Source organism: Lissotriton vulgaris, chromosome 1_1 (genome assembly GCF_964263255.1).
Source record: "Lissotriton vulgaris chromosome 1_1, aLisVul1.2, whole genome shotgun sequence".
Taxonomy (NCBI): domain Eukaryota; kingdom Metazoa; phylum Chordata; class Amphibia; order Caudata; family Salamandridae; genus Lissotriton; species Lissotriton vulgaris.
Window position 1 is genome coordinate 1,328,681,008 of NC_141685.1, and position 14,623 is coordinate 1,328,695,630.

Below are 14,623 nucleotides of genomic sequence, written 5' to 3' on the forward strand. Positions count from 1 at the left end.
CCGCGCTTTCTTAGTGCGTGCGGATGGTAGCAGACAGTAGAACAAGTGGCAAGCACGTCACGCCTGTGTGGGCACAATCATAGCTCCTCCCACGGCCTATTGGTGTCGATTACGCGCTTGGTGCACGAAATAGACCAATAGGCCATGGGAGGAGCTATGCGCGTGCTTCGGGCCAATTGCGTGCAGTCTTTTACAATAAGACGCACGCAAAGGTCAATGGTGGAGCTGAAAAGGAAAAGCACATGCACGAGCCTGTGAGATTCCTAGGTCAGCTCACAATCCCCGTTTTTTGATTACAATAGCTCACGCGACTTGTGTGAGCACTGCTACGCAGTGCACCGCAGTTCGCGAGACCTAAAAACCATCTGGCATCAATGGGAGGAGTTCTATTGCTAAAGCATACACAAAAGGTCAGTCGCCAAGCGACAGCACAAGCGCAGTCTACGCTCGACCTAAAAAAACGGTCTGTTGCTTGTAAGACAATGGGATAACAACAAACTGTCTTAAAGGCTTTAACAAATGCATTTCACAATAATTAAGCTACACCAACCGTCTTTGCCATAGAATTGTATAATAAGTAGGCCAGATATATGTCATCAGACTTAACATTTTCCCATACACCAATCAGGCCTAGATCTTGTCACCACACACAACTCAAGCATCCTGTATTGATCATAAGTTTTTCCATAATCAGCAGGCATAGTCATAAAATTAGAAAGATATACAAAATTATAGTTGGCTAAGCAAAATACTTTTAATCCCAAGAGGGCCTAAGAAGAATTCTTACAGAGCAAATCTTCAATATTCACAGTTTGTAACTGGGTTAACCAGCACCAAAACCTTTGCCAACTACAGTGATCTGTCAGATTCCATGTAACAAAGTACCTGTCAGTAGGCTTAAATATAAATATCTTCCCTTAAATAATGACTGACTTTGGCTTATACTTTTCACAATAAGAACAACCTTTATTGTAACATTTCATTATAAATAGACCAAGCTTATAGCCATGATCAATGTCTTGCCCCATAACCACCTCAGTCCTGCTGTACTGAGTATATGTGTTGTCACTCTTTAGTTCAAACACACAAATTCGTCCCTATCAAATCTTTACTCAAGAAAACCAGATTGTGGGTAGAACCTAAGCCCCTCTCTAACTAGTACCCGGAAAGGTTTGGTTTTGAAGGTCATATAAGGTGAAGTGATAACTGCACTTCCAAGCCAGACCTGAAAGTCCATGTAGCGTAATGTAGCCTTTGTATCCTATACTGCTCTCAAACGCACTGCTGCACTATCAAGTCTACAGTTAATGATAGAAAGGGGCTGCTGGGACTGGAAAACAGCAATACACTCCTCATGACTGTCCTCCCCACCTGTGCTTCTGCCAGAGAAAAACAATAACCATAAATGATACTTATGTAAGTCACTTTAACACCATTACAAGGCCATCAAGCCAGACCGAATAGGACACACGAGTTAATAGGTACACAGCCTCCAATCTGTACTCATCTACACACCACTTCCAAGCTTTCTGGTACTGTCCTCCCTAGGCAACACAAGAGAGAAGCTTTATGGCCATGCTTAATAGACAAGGTAGACTAAAGGGCGCATCTTTTCAAGGTCATTCTTAGTGTTTCACAGAAAACATGGTTTTATTAAACGGCAAATCAAGCAGTCTTCTACAACTCTCTAATGAACACACTTTTTACTTAAACAGCTTTTCATTTGTACCAATTTCTGGTGCTGATCATATTGTCAACTGTTTCCTACCATCCATCTTGCTTAAGGCTGCCTCGTCAGTTTTGCCCAGGCTCCAAAGTGGATGACAGGCAAGTTAACTGCAGCTTATTGAATACCAGTGCAAGAGCTCAGACCGGTAGAGTCCAGTCTTGACCTCTGATGTCAAGACCACATCCTGAACAGGACGTCAGACTGAAAGCTGTATACTTTTTACATGAACTCTTGAAATGAAACCTTTAAAGTATAGGAACACTAGTCTTGAAAATACTCATTCATCTTTCATACCCATTAGGAAACGGTGTCCGCAACATTATTGAACGGGACTCATCTTTGAAACAAAAGAGACATTATTGGAAGGGATGCCGCCTTTCATATTTTGAACTCGAAAAACAATTATGAATAAGCACAATATAATCAAAAAGCATGCCGTAGGAAGCTAGAAGATGCTGATACACCTAAAACACTCTTTATAACCAAATTCTACCACTGCATACAGAATTCTGTGCATGATAAATTATTTATAATGCTGGGGTCCACACATTTGAATTAAAGAATTAAGAAAACAAAAAAGGACAAAAAGCACAAATTAAAGGATTTAATGTACTGTATTAGTCCAACATGAATATTTACAAAATAAATGCATAATTAATCGACATCTGGGAGTTGTGCTGATCTTCATTAGGTACCTTGTTTTAACAGTCTCTTATGTTCTGTAGGGAACTGAAGATCGGGGGACAAAACCTCTGCTCAACTATGCTGGAGAGAGATGGTGCTGTGAGCTTAACGTACAACACCGCACTGGTAACTAAGATATAGCGCACAAACATGGCACACAATACATTGGTTAACTTGAGTTGGTTCCTACAGGCACAGTGCTATCGCACTGGTATCCGAGATGCTGGCTGCAGACACTGTTCAACAAAGGAAGAACCAAAACGGAGTCAACATGCATAAGGTTTAAACTCTTACTTGGAGAAGCGCTCGAGGAGTGAAGAAGACTTCTTGTTCACCAAAGAAAGCTCTTTGGCGGTGACTCGTAAAGACTGTGAACTCCACTGTCCTCTTTTAAATGGTGAAGCCTCCATTGCTGGCACAGATATGGAACCTATAGAAAGGGCAAAAAGCATTACTAATAACTGTCCAAGGAACAATGCTCTACTCACACACCCATATTTCCAGAATCCCCACACCATCCCCAACCATAATCTAGGGATAGCTTCACCTAATGCTGGTGACAAGTATGCACTAAGAAACTTTGCACAGGTAAGTAGTCAATTATTTAAAAAAAAAAAGTTGTAACAATGCCCATAAAAAAGATGCTAATTGAGAGAATACTTCAGAAGATACAAAAAATTAATGTATACACTTCTCAGGTCTGATCAACATTCATCTCAAGTGCACAGCATTTTTTTTATAAGACAGCCGATGCTTTGAGCTCTGTTGACCGGAGTACGAAAAACTTACTAGAGAGATCGAGTTACCAGAGAAACATGCTGCTCAACAGTTAAACGAACCGTTCAGTCATAGGTACAAAAGGAATCAGAGTTCACGGCCACAGAGGCTTACCAGCCAGATGGATGGCTCACTGATAAATACAAAGGAGGGTGGAGTGGCATGGATGAGGTAATGTTTGACAGGGCAATGGTGGCAGACCAGACAACAGTGACCATGTTAGATAAAACCAAGGACAATTTCAAAAGCAACAAGGTATGCAGAACAAACATTTTTGTTGTTCAACTAACAAGGCTGGTGAATGAATAAGGGGTTCATACACTTTGTGGAGTGCCATATGGCAAAATAGAAAATAGTGGGGAGAAACTAGAATGAGCCAGAGAATAAACTTCTATGCAGTATAGGGTCTACCAGGGGGAGGCATATTCATCAAAGTGAAGGATCAGTCTACTGTTCGAGAGTAGATAACACACTGGTCATACTCTGCTTAACAGGACACAACACCATGCATATGGTTACATGTCATTCTTGGGCGAGATACAGGTTCAAATATAATTTTACGGCTGTCAGCATTCATTTAATTTCATTTCTAAAGTCAATTCTGGGTGTTGCAATTTAGATTCTAAATGTATCTAATTGGCCAACAAGTTCTAAAAATACAAGGTGACCTACAATAAGGATCAATACTAGCTCCAACCCCACGAAAACCATCTTCAAACTGGTTCAAAAAATGCAAAATGGCGGCAATCCTGTCCCCTGCATTTCCTCGACGCAGCAGTGCGAGGACCTAGCCACCTTCTTTATTGAAAAGGTGAGGAAAATCTACAACACCTTTCCACAGAATTCCCCTGATCACACTAAATCCCCAAACGTTTCTTTTAAAGGCACCAGACTTACATGTTTGCCCGCTATCTCTCCTGGAGATCTTGTCAAACTCTGCAGAAGGGTGAAATCAGGCGCCCCTTCAGATCCCATGAGACCGGTCCAATTTCTAGAGGCTCTGGACTTTTTTCTCCCATCCTTAGCCACACTCCTCAACCTCGCCTTCTCCTCATCAACCGTCCCTACCTGCTGGAAACAGGCATGGGTTACCCCCATTATTAAAAAATCGACCCTGGACCCTACAAAACCAGAGAACTATAGGCCCATCTCACCGCTACCCTGGGTTTCCAAACTGGCAGAGGCTCACGCCAACGCAGTTCTCTCAGACCATATGGCCAAAAACAACATCTTGGACCCTCCCAACACGGGTTCCGGCCAGGGCATAGTACGGAGACCGCCCTTCTATCCACCACCGAACATCTCCGGGAGGTACTCTATGCCGGTCAGAGTGCTGCGCTGATATTACTTGATCTCAGCGCAGCCTTCGATACGGTCTCAAATGACATCCTGCTGAGCCGCCTGGAAGACATAGGGATCTGTGACCGGCCCTGGAATGGTTCCGCTCTTTCCTGACGGACAGATCCTTCTGTGTCTCAGCACCCTCGTTTATCTCCCAATCTCACCTCATCAGCCAAGGAGTTCCGCAGGGTTCGGCTCTCAGTCCATCTCTTTTTAACCTGTATGTGCAGCCTCTCGCGGCAGTGGCCAGAGAATGGGGCCTCACGCTAGTGTCGTACGCTGACGACACACAGCTAGTAATCACCCTTACGGAGGCCCCCCCAACCTCTGCCAAGAGATTCAGGGATGGACTGGCTGCAGTTGCCCGTTGAATGACGGGTAACTGTTTACAACTCAATGCAGGGAAAACTGAGGTGCTGCTCCTCGGCAAGAACACCAGCTGCTGGAATGACCATTGGTGGCCATCCTCGCTCGGCCCCACTCCCCAGTCTAAACCCCTGGTAAAAAACCTTGGAGTCTGGTTGGACTCCTCGCTGAGCTACCAAACCCACACCAAAAAAGTAGCAGCTACGTGCATTGGCCTACTAAGAAGCCTCAACCCCATTCTTGGGTTTTTTGACCCCAAAACTCGGCAGCTCATAGTTCAATCCATCCTCCTCTCCCGGTTGGACTATGCTAGCGTCCAATTGCTTGGCGCCAACAAAGCAGAGACAACTAGGCTGCAACGTATTCAGAACTCTGCGGCCCGAGTTATAGTTGGTCTTACTAGGAGATGTTCCGCTAGAGCCACCATACGAAGACTCCACTGGCTCCCAATGGAAGCACAAATCCAATTTAAGGCCCTTACCACTGCCTTCAAAATTCTTAAAACGGATGGCCCTGAACTCCTCCGCCCGCTTCTTACACTCTACTCCCCCCAGCGCAATCTGCGCTCGCTAAGTCAACATCTAGTAGTAGTTCCCCGCACAAAACTCTGCCGTATCGGGGGTCGCTCCTTCAGAGCCATGGGAGCTAAACTTTGGAACTCCCTTCTCCTGAACATCCGTCGGCTTGAAAATCTTTCCGCTTTTCGTAAAGCAATAAAAACCCACCTGTTCCCACTGTCCTAGACCCTTGTTCCCCCTCCCTTCCAATAATGATCACGAGTCCAAGATGCTTGAAAAGATTTAATTAGACATCAAGCTAACGCAATCCCATGATAAATCGCCTTGGTCACGAGTGATTTTACTATTGGCAAATAAACATTTAAATACACTCAATCATAAGTGCAAAGTAAACAACGTGATAGTCAACAAAGAAAATGGACTAATTGCAGCATTAGTGTGGGACAAAGAAAATGGACTAATTGCAGCATTAGTGTGGGACAAAGAAAATGGACTAATTGCAGCATTAGTGTGGGCCATCTTAGAGGGGTAAAAAACCTGAATATATTATTGTATTACAAAAAACAGAATCAAACACATTAAATATTCTCAGTTAATCAAAATACCAAGTGGCAATGAAAATTCTTGGTCTACAGACTGCATTCTAGTAGACCTTCCCAACTATACTGTTTAATGTTCAATTACTATAGATATAATCGTGCAAATCCATAGGTGAAGAATTATCCAATTCTATAGATATCCGTATCACCTCGAATATCTACTGGTGTCCCATAAGGTACATTGGTCACTAAATTAATGTCACACCAGATATATAGTCTGATGCTACTCGCATAGCGAACTGTTGCCCGTCACATCTGTTTCAATAAAGTTCATTGACCGGCATGAACGCGGGAAAACCCCATAATAACTATTTAATCAAAATCCCTAGTGGGTTATATCTTGTGTCCCGCATTCAATGACATTCAAACAATTCTATACATTGTTATCCAAGTGGATTTAGTAGGTATGTTGAGTTCTCTGGTATCAATAACGTTCCAGTTTCATGGCTGCGGTATATAGATGATTTATTTATCATCTGGAAGGGTAGTCGGGAAGAAGCAATTGAGTTCCTTTCCGTTCTCAATGATAATGAACTTGCAATTTGAAAGTAAAATGAGTAAGTCTAAGACTGAATTACTGGATTTAGAAATCAAAGTAGTGGACAATAAATTAACATCTAGCCTATACCGCAAGGAAACAGCTGGCAGTACTCTGCTGCATGCAGAAAGTAGTCATACCAAAGCACTGGTCCGCAGCATTCCTTATGGAGAATTTCTTCGGGTGCTTAGAAATTGAAGTAGCGAGTCAGGCTTTGAAATGGAGTGCCAGCGGATGAAACCGAGATTTCAGGAGAGGGGATCGGATTCAAATTCTATTAAAGATGCTTACAGTAAGATAGACTGCTAACGGAATTCATGGTACAAAGCGCTACCTCCCTCACATATAAAAAACTGATCAATAATCTCAAAGACCCAACGCTGAAACTTAAAGAAAGATGGGAGGGGGAACTGGGTGAGACAGATGAATTTGAGTGGAATGAGGCGCTGGCCTTCCCGAAAGAGGTTGGAATCTCAAGTAAGCTCAGACTGGTGCAACTTAAAATCCTGCACCGCATCTACTATACCAGGACACTGCTGCATAAAATACTGAGAGCACCACATCCCTTTTGTTTGAGAGGATGCGGGGAAGAGGGGACACTGCTTCACACACTATGGGAATGCCCACAAATACGAGAATTCTGGAGACAGATAATGCGCTCGATCTCCCAAGCCCTTAAACTCTCTATACTACCAGAACCACGCAAGTGCCTTTTGAACATCTGGGACCCCAATGACCTGGGTAGATATGAACTGATTTGGGCAACTTTGGCTATGACAGTGGCCAAGTGAGATATAGCACAGAAGTGGGGCGCACCAGAACTACCCACCGCAAGTAGATGGGCTAAGAACATGGACATCCTAATGGTAACAGAAAGGGCAGTGTATGTCCTACGCGCGGCGCCCCGCAAGTGGAACAAGGTATGGACGGCGTGGAATGTATACAGAGGAGATATCTGTGACCCCTTGCCGGAGGGAGACTGCCTGGACTCAGAGGGGGAGGAGGAGTAGCAAAGCGGATAGGGGGTGTCAACCTTGTTCAAACTACATTACGGCATTGTTGGCCTAGACCTGGCTATGTACCGAAGTGCACGCTGGGAAAATGCTGTTGCGGGAAGTGGGTGGAGACACAATGGCAATGATGACGCATGGTTGGGGGGGGGGGGGGGGAAGGGAAGTTTGTTAATTCTATACTATAAAAAGTGATACTAACGATGAATCGTATACGAAAGGGGGGGAAATAGAAGACTACAATACAAGTGAATGGACCGCCTGTTGATATATCTACAAGTCTTCAATGGTTTACTGCAGCACAGTCCTTACTATAATGATGTTTCTTGTTACATACGTAAAGTTAAAATGTACAAACTGTAACCAATACCATATGACTGTATGAAGCTGACTAACCACTATTCCTTCCTAACAATAAAGATTTTTTTAAAAAAAAAGGATGCTTACAGTAAAACCACTAATTTCACCCAGAGTGAGCTTTTATTTCCTAAAGAAAGGGAGACTGGTGAGGAGGAGAATATCATTAGATACATCTCTACCTTCAACTCGCACTCTGTGACCATACGGAAGTGTTTGAAAAAACATTGGAATATTTTACGTACTGAGTCAACATTAGTGGAAGTAGTGAAAGAATCCCTTAATGTAACATACAGGAAAGCAAATTCCTTGAAGGATAGGCTGTGTAAAAATTAGATTGTACATTTCAAGTTGAATCTGAGGGATATCCAGGGATTCTATGTTTGCATGTCTTGCAAAGCATGCAAATATAGTTCAAATGTTAAAAAACTGTGTACTACCCCTTGATTGAATCTGAAAGGAGCATTGACAAACACCTAACATGCCTTTCTGACCATTGTGTTTATGTTTTGGTCTGCCCCTGTGCCAAGAAATATGTGGGCAGCACGATGTTCCCTGCAAAAAAACATATCCTTGAACATATGACGGCCATTTCTAACAAAGATAAGCTGTCCCCAATAGCACGACACTTTGAGGAAGTGCATAACAGTAATCAAAATTTATTGCGCTTCTTTGTGATTGATCAAGTACCATCATCAAACACTTGGTGGAGTGCGAGCCGCAAAGATTCTTCTCGCCGTGCAAGGACCCCCACTGTGGACCTGCATCACTGACTTTCCGATCATCTGTCCAAAGGCATTGTTCAACTCATTATTTTGCCAGGGACTTTATCTGTGACAATTACATATCCTTGAATACCACGCTGAATTCATTTTCAGCCCCACCCCACTGTGGGTTCAATTGAAAGTGTGATTTCTTTAGGCAATCACTGTCTGTTCTGAAGATGAACCAATATTGTGTATGGTTCGAAACGTCGTCGACCTTAATGCACTAAATGCATAGTGACTACAATTGTTCATGCATATGTGTATATTGTGGATTATCTGCTTATGATTTATGATATTCAGATGACCCAACTTTGCCTGTCACTTTTGCGTTCTGTTTGTGTCCCCCAAGTGGGTTAGTCGGACATTGGCTGGTGTCCCACTTCCATCACACTGTGTGTCATATTTCTCTGTGATCATTTTTATTAAGATATTAAACTGTCCGGCTGGACACGTCTTAAAGAATATAGTCCTATTTAGTCTACATTTATTGCCTTAACAATTCCCTTTTTAGTCTAAGGACCACTGTTTCTTGAAAATAAGTACCTACCCAAGGTCCTTAGCATATTGCGCCCTGGGTTCCCTTGTTCTGTCTAAATAAGAAATATGTGGGCAGCACGATGTTCCCTGCAAAAAAACATATCCTTGAACATATGACGGCCATTTCTAACAAGGATAAGCTGTCCCCAATAGCACGACACTTTGAGGAAGTGCATAACAGTAATCAAAATGTATTGCGCTTCTTTGTGATTGATCAAGTACCATCATCAAACAGGGGTGGGGATAGGATTCGCAAACTGCGCCAGCTGGAACCTAAGTATATCTTAGAATTGGATACGAAAATCCCTGAGGGCCAGAATTCGGAAGAGGAATTGGCCTGGTTTCTGGGAGAATGATTTCTTTACTGTTTGTATAAATATTGCACTACATTAGTTTTTGTAATTATATGAATTGTTTGTTTCTCTTAGCCTTCGAGCATTCTGTATCTACTATTTTTAACGGCTTTTCAATTCACTTTCACCGTCCTGATAAGACTGAATTGCACTATTTAGTATAAGCCACATTTCAAATCTGTTTATTTATAGGTGATGTAGGATATTGGTGATTAAAAAATTCCATTGGAATTTGAGACACTGGGACATACCCACTTGGGATTGAATATATAAACTGCATGGAATGTTATCGATACCATAGAACTCAATATACCTACTAAATCCACTTGGATAATGTATAGAATTGTAGGAATGTTATTGAATGCGGGAGACAATATATAACCCACTAGGGATTTTGATGAAATAAAGTTATAATGTGGTTTTCCCGCGTTCATGCCTGTCAATGAAACCTTTATTGAAACAGATGTGACGGGCAACAGTTCGCTATGCGAGTAGCATCAGACTATATATCTGGTGTGACATTAATTTAGCGACCATTGTACCTTATGGGACACCAGTAGATATTCGAGGTGATACGGATATCTATAGAATTGGATTATTCTTCACCTATGGATTTGCACGAGTATATCTATAGTAATTGAATATTAAACACTAGAGTTGGTATGGTCTACTAGAATGCAGTCTGTAGACCAAGAATTTTCATCGCCACTTGGTATTGTGATTAAATATTCTCAGTTAATGTGTTTGATTCTGTTTTTTGTAATACAATAATATATCGGATGCAATAATGTTAAATATTCCGGTTTTTTTACCACTCTAAGATGGCCGACACTAATGCTGCAATTAGTCCATTTTCTTTATTGACCATCACATTGTTTACTTTGCACGTATGATTGAGTGTATTTAAATGTTTATTTGCCAATAGTAAAATCACCCATGACCAAGGCGTTTTATCGCTGAAACGCGTTGGCTTGATGTCTAATTAAATCTTTCCAAGCATCATTGACTTGTGATAATTATTGGAAGGAGTGCATTGCGTACCTGACCATGTGGGGAGAAATCGATTTGACACAGGGTAACCTCGGAATGCACCGACGTATAAGTGTCCCGGTGAATCGAGGAGATAGAATAGAATAGACAGACAGACACAGTCCTGCACTTCCAGTACTCCGTCTGGCGAACAAAGACCACTCGAATCCCAAAGTGAGGCAATCGATGTTTATTTAGACCAAGTCAAACAGCGAAGCGGACTGACGCGTTTCGGGCGGATGCCCTTGCTCACAGTTGGTCAATAGAAAAAATACAGTATTTTTAAATGCTGTAGTGCACACCATGTGATAATAGACATAAACAACATACTTCGTTATTTGTTTTTGTAGCCCGGAAATTTGACAGAGGATAATTAAAATATTGCCTTCAAGTTGAAATTAATGTACTGAATAAATTCATAACAGTAGAATAGGTACCTGTGGCTTCTTCCAGTGGGGTAACCTTTTGTTTGTGGATATTGAGCGGCTATACCCTGCCGCGGGAGAAGCCCGCTGCAGCAGACCTTGGTGGCGCCACGAAGGTGTCATCGTGCATGGGAGGTATTTTCCAAAAGGCAACTTAATGAGACATTTGTTTTTAAACAAGAGCGAACATCAAACCCACAGGGCTTTTTTATATGTGTTGATTTTCTGTGATCATAAAGAGACTCACTTGAGTAAAACCACGGAGCACTACAGGAACCAGAAGGCTTTGAATACAGCCACGCCCACTGGGGCAGGCTCTACAAAACTAATCAGTGCACGTGAAAATTTATTTTATGATACACGGAACACCATTGATGAAGGGAAAGGATTCCCGAAACCGGTCTGGCAGTTTGAACTTTTATGATTGTTCACTCCGTTATTCACTGACTGCAGTTGCCTTTAAATAAATGATGGAACATTCGCACTTACCTGTGGCTTCTTCCAGTGGGTAACCTTTTGTTTGTGGATATATATATATATATATATATATTTGCTGTTCAAATTATAAGATTGATTTTCTGCTTGTGTAGGGAGTTTTATGTGGGCTTTTATACCCTTATTTATACTGGATTTTAACTGGTTTTACTGGTCCCTTGGCTTTTCTAGTTTTTATCTGGTGTCTATGGGTGGAGGGGCTGCATTTTGCTGTTTGCACAAGTTCATTAAATCAAGATTTATAGGTGTTATACATTATTTGGAACCGATTTGAGAGCTATGAATTGTTTACAGGTCTTATTGCACTTTTTTCTGCACACGTCACTTTATAAGCATCCTGCACTTTAATGAATATGTACAATAAGGATTGACATTGTGGTTAAACAAAACCGTTTATTATTGACGTATAGGAATTCATTTGACAAGTGCAGATTGTGCTATACAACCAATAGATGAATATAGGGTCATTTTTTGTTTATTTATTAATTGTTTTGCACAATTGGGTTGAACACTATGGAAATTTAATGTAAGTTCATCATTGATAACATGCCATCAGCAATGAAGTAGGAGATAACAGACATAATAATGAGATCTAACTATAAACAGACCATATGGGCACTTGCCCAGTATACCTAATCTGTACAAACTTCAGAAATGTGTTTATTTAAAAAGAGCTTGTTACTTATAGCACTTAATGTGGATGTTTTTTAAGGCATTACTAGTCTGTTTACTATATCTATGCTAAAATGGGAGGAGCATGTTACAAGATGAAATGTATTTAATCACTTAAGGGGTCACGACATGTCATGTGATCAAGACCGGGTTCCCCGGTCGAAACGAGTCATGCCTGCTTAAGGAGGAATAAAGCACTAAATTATTCACTTCACAGTCTGTGGTCCGTTTCCTGATTGGTACCAGTGGGGGAGAGAGGTGCTGCGCAGTCGGGATCTCCCGACTGCGCAGCACCTCTCTGCCCCACAGGTACCAATCAGGAAACGGACCACAGACTGTGAAGTGAATAATTTAGTGCTTTATTCCTCCTTAAGCAGACATTATATATATATCCACACTGGTTTCGAAAACAATGCTACAGGCTCAATCCCGCCGCAGCACCGCCAAGAAACAGAAGACCCAGATTTCCGTGAGCAATTATTTATTTTCTGCAACGGACAGCATAACGTTTCGGCCTCCCAGAGGCCTTGGTCACACATATATAGTGAAATGGTTTAACTGTAGCAATGTACTGACTGCAGTGGGCCAAATCTTCAAAAACGACGGTCAAGTTTGATTTTATGTTCTAATACTCAAACGGCGGAAGTTCAAGCTATAGTGACGAGACATTGGGGGGGGGGGGGTGACATGCTATAAAAATTATTCGTTCATTCTGCAGTCAGTGCTATTCTGAGGGTCACAAAGAAAGGTGCAACACCGGCTATCCTCATGTCACCAGGTTTAACATAAAACTAGGAGACAAACAACCTTGATGTAGACACAAGAAAGGCACCACCTTAGCTTAAATTTTAGGCCACACCCAACTTCATATTTACACATTTAAGAGAATCAAATTTGCGTTGAAAGATTCTGAAAAGGGTTTAGCCGACTGCTTTCCATGACAGGTTCCTCAAGATAAACGGGTCACACCCTCCTGTTGGGCCATCCTAGTTGGCTCCCCATCCGGTCAGATGTGCCACTCCTGTGGCATTTCCCAGTGTGAATTCATAACTAGGCCCTATCCAATACCCGAATACACCGATTTGTCCTTACACTACATACTGTTTTTGGATTGAGGGAAATATGGTCACTTGTCATGTACAAGAGTTAGTTTGCTATACAGTGTACATATAACTATGAAACGTCATGGAAGCTATCCTATAGTACTTTGTGACAATCCAATAAAACTCATCAACACAACAGGAGCATCAGGGGGAAGAAAAAGTCAGGCCGCCCCCCACTCAACAACCTATAAACAGCAAAAGGCCTGACTTGGCTTGAACACCTGTGACTGAATACTTGACACTAGACGGGTTTCCAGTTTTTTTCCTGTACTCCCTCACAAGAGCAATCCTTCTTGCTAATCAAAGTGTCATGGTGATCTATTTTTAACATAAATATCAATACAGCATAGGACCATCACACCCAACCGTGAAAAAGTGTGAAAAAGGAGAGAAAGCAACTCACGGTCGTAACACTAAGGGGGTTGCTGGTTTGTACTCACTAGCACACCTACTTATCATCGGTTGCTTTCGCCCCATAAACAGATACTAGCAGCGGTGACCGGCGGAGGGTGCAGCATCGCAGGGGGATTGTGCCCGTCCCCGCGATTCTGTCTGCGGGGCAGCAGGTGTATAATCTACACCGCCGTGAGGATAGCGAGAGTGCCATTGCTGATAATGACCACAGCCGATGCTCGGTGAGTCCCGCGAGCAGAGGTGGGGGAATGCGCTCAGGCAGCACCACTAATTACTGGGAGCAGTACACCTCATCTGAGGATAATCAGGGCATCCACTATGCGCACCTACACAGGGGCGGTGATTCTTGTGGCCTCCAAGAGACTCTCAGCTCTCAAAGACCCCACGCCTGACCCTAAGATGGCGCCCCACTCTCGAGTCCACAGCAGAATGAAAGAGGGCACGAACAGCTTGGGGGCTCCCTGCACCAACTGAACGGAGGCTGTTTCCCCCCTGTGTGGCACCCCTCTCCCAGGAGCATCCTCTCAAGAACAGTCTGCATCCAGCAAAGGCCCTACACTGCAACAATAATACACCAGTGGAGTCCCCTCAGACCCACGGTGACCAGCTTGCTTGGAGATTGAGCCCCCTGGATGCAGTGGATAGTGCTTATGCCCCTACAGACAGATAGCTGCAACAAGGAAGCACAGGGACACGGTTGAGCAATGTCGCAACAGAATCTGGTGAGTGCCATATCTTCCTCATCTTTGCCGTGCTCCAGGAGGGAGGTCTCTGATCCTAAATTGTCAGGGAACAACTTCACAGCAGTGTTCAGAGGGCAAGAGTACCGGAACGTTGGCGAACCAGGACCGCGCAGTTGATATACGCACAGTTACTTGCTAGGAACGTAAACGATACAGGAACGCATAC

General features: G+C 42.8%; 1 protein-coding gene across 2 annotated transcripts in view; it reads right to left on the reverse strand.

Annotated features, from left to right (window-relative positions):
- LIMA1 (LIM domain and actin binding 1) overlaps window positions 1-14,623 on the reverse strand; it is a 207,547-nt gene that overhangs the window by 167,992 nt on the left and 24,932 nt on the right. For both annotated transcript variants that reach the window (XM_086966210.1, XM_086966218.1), the window contains exon 2: window positions 2,708-2,843. In XM_086966210.1, the coding sequence (XP_086822336.1) occupies window positions 2,708-2,823 (116 nt within the window). In that variant the 5' untranslated portion in view covers window positions 2,824-2,843. The remainder of the gene's footprint in view (window positions 1-2,707; window positions 2,844-14,623) is intronic.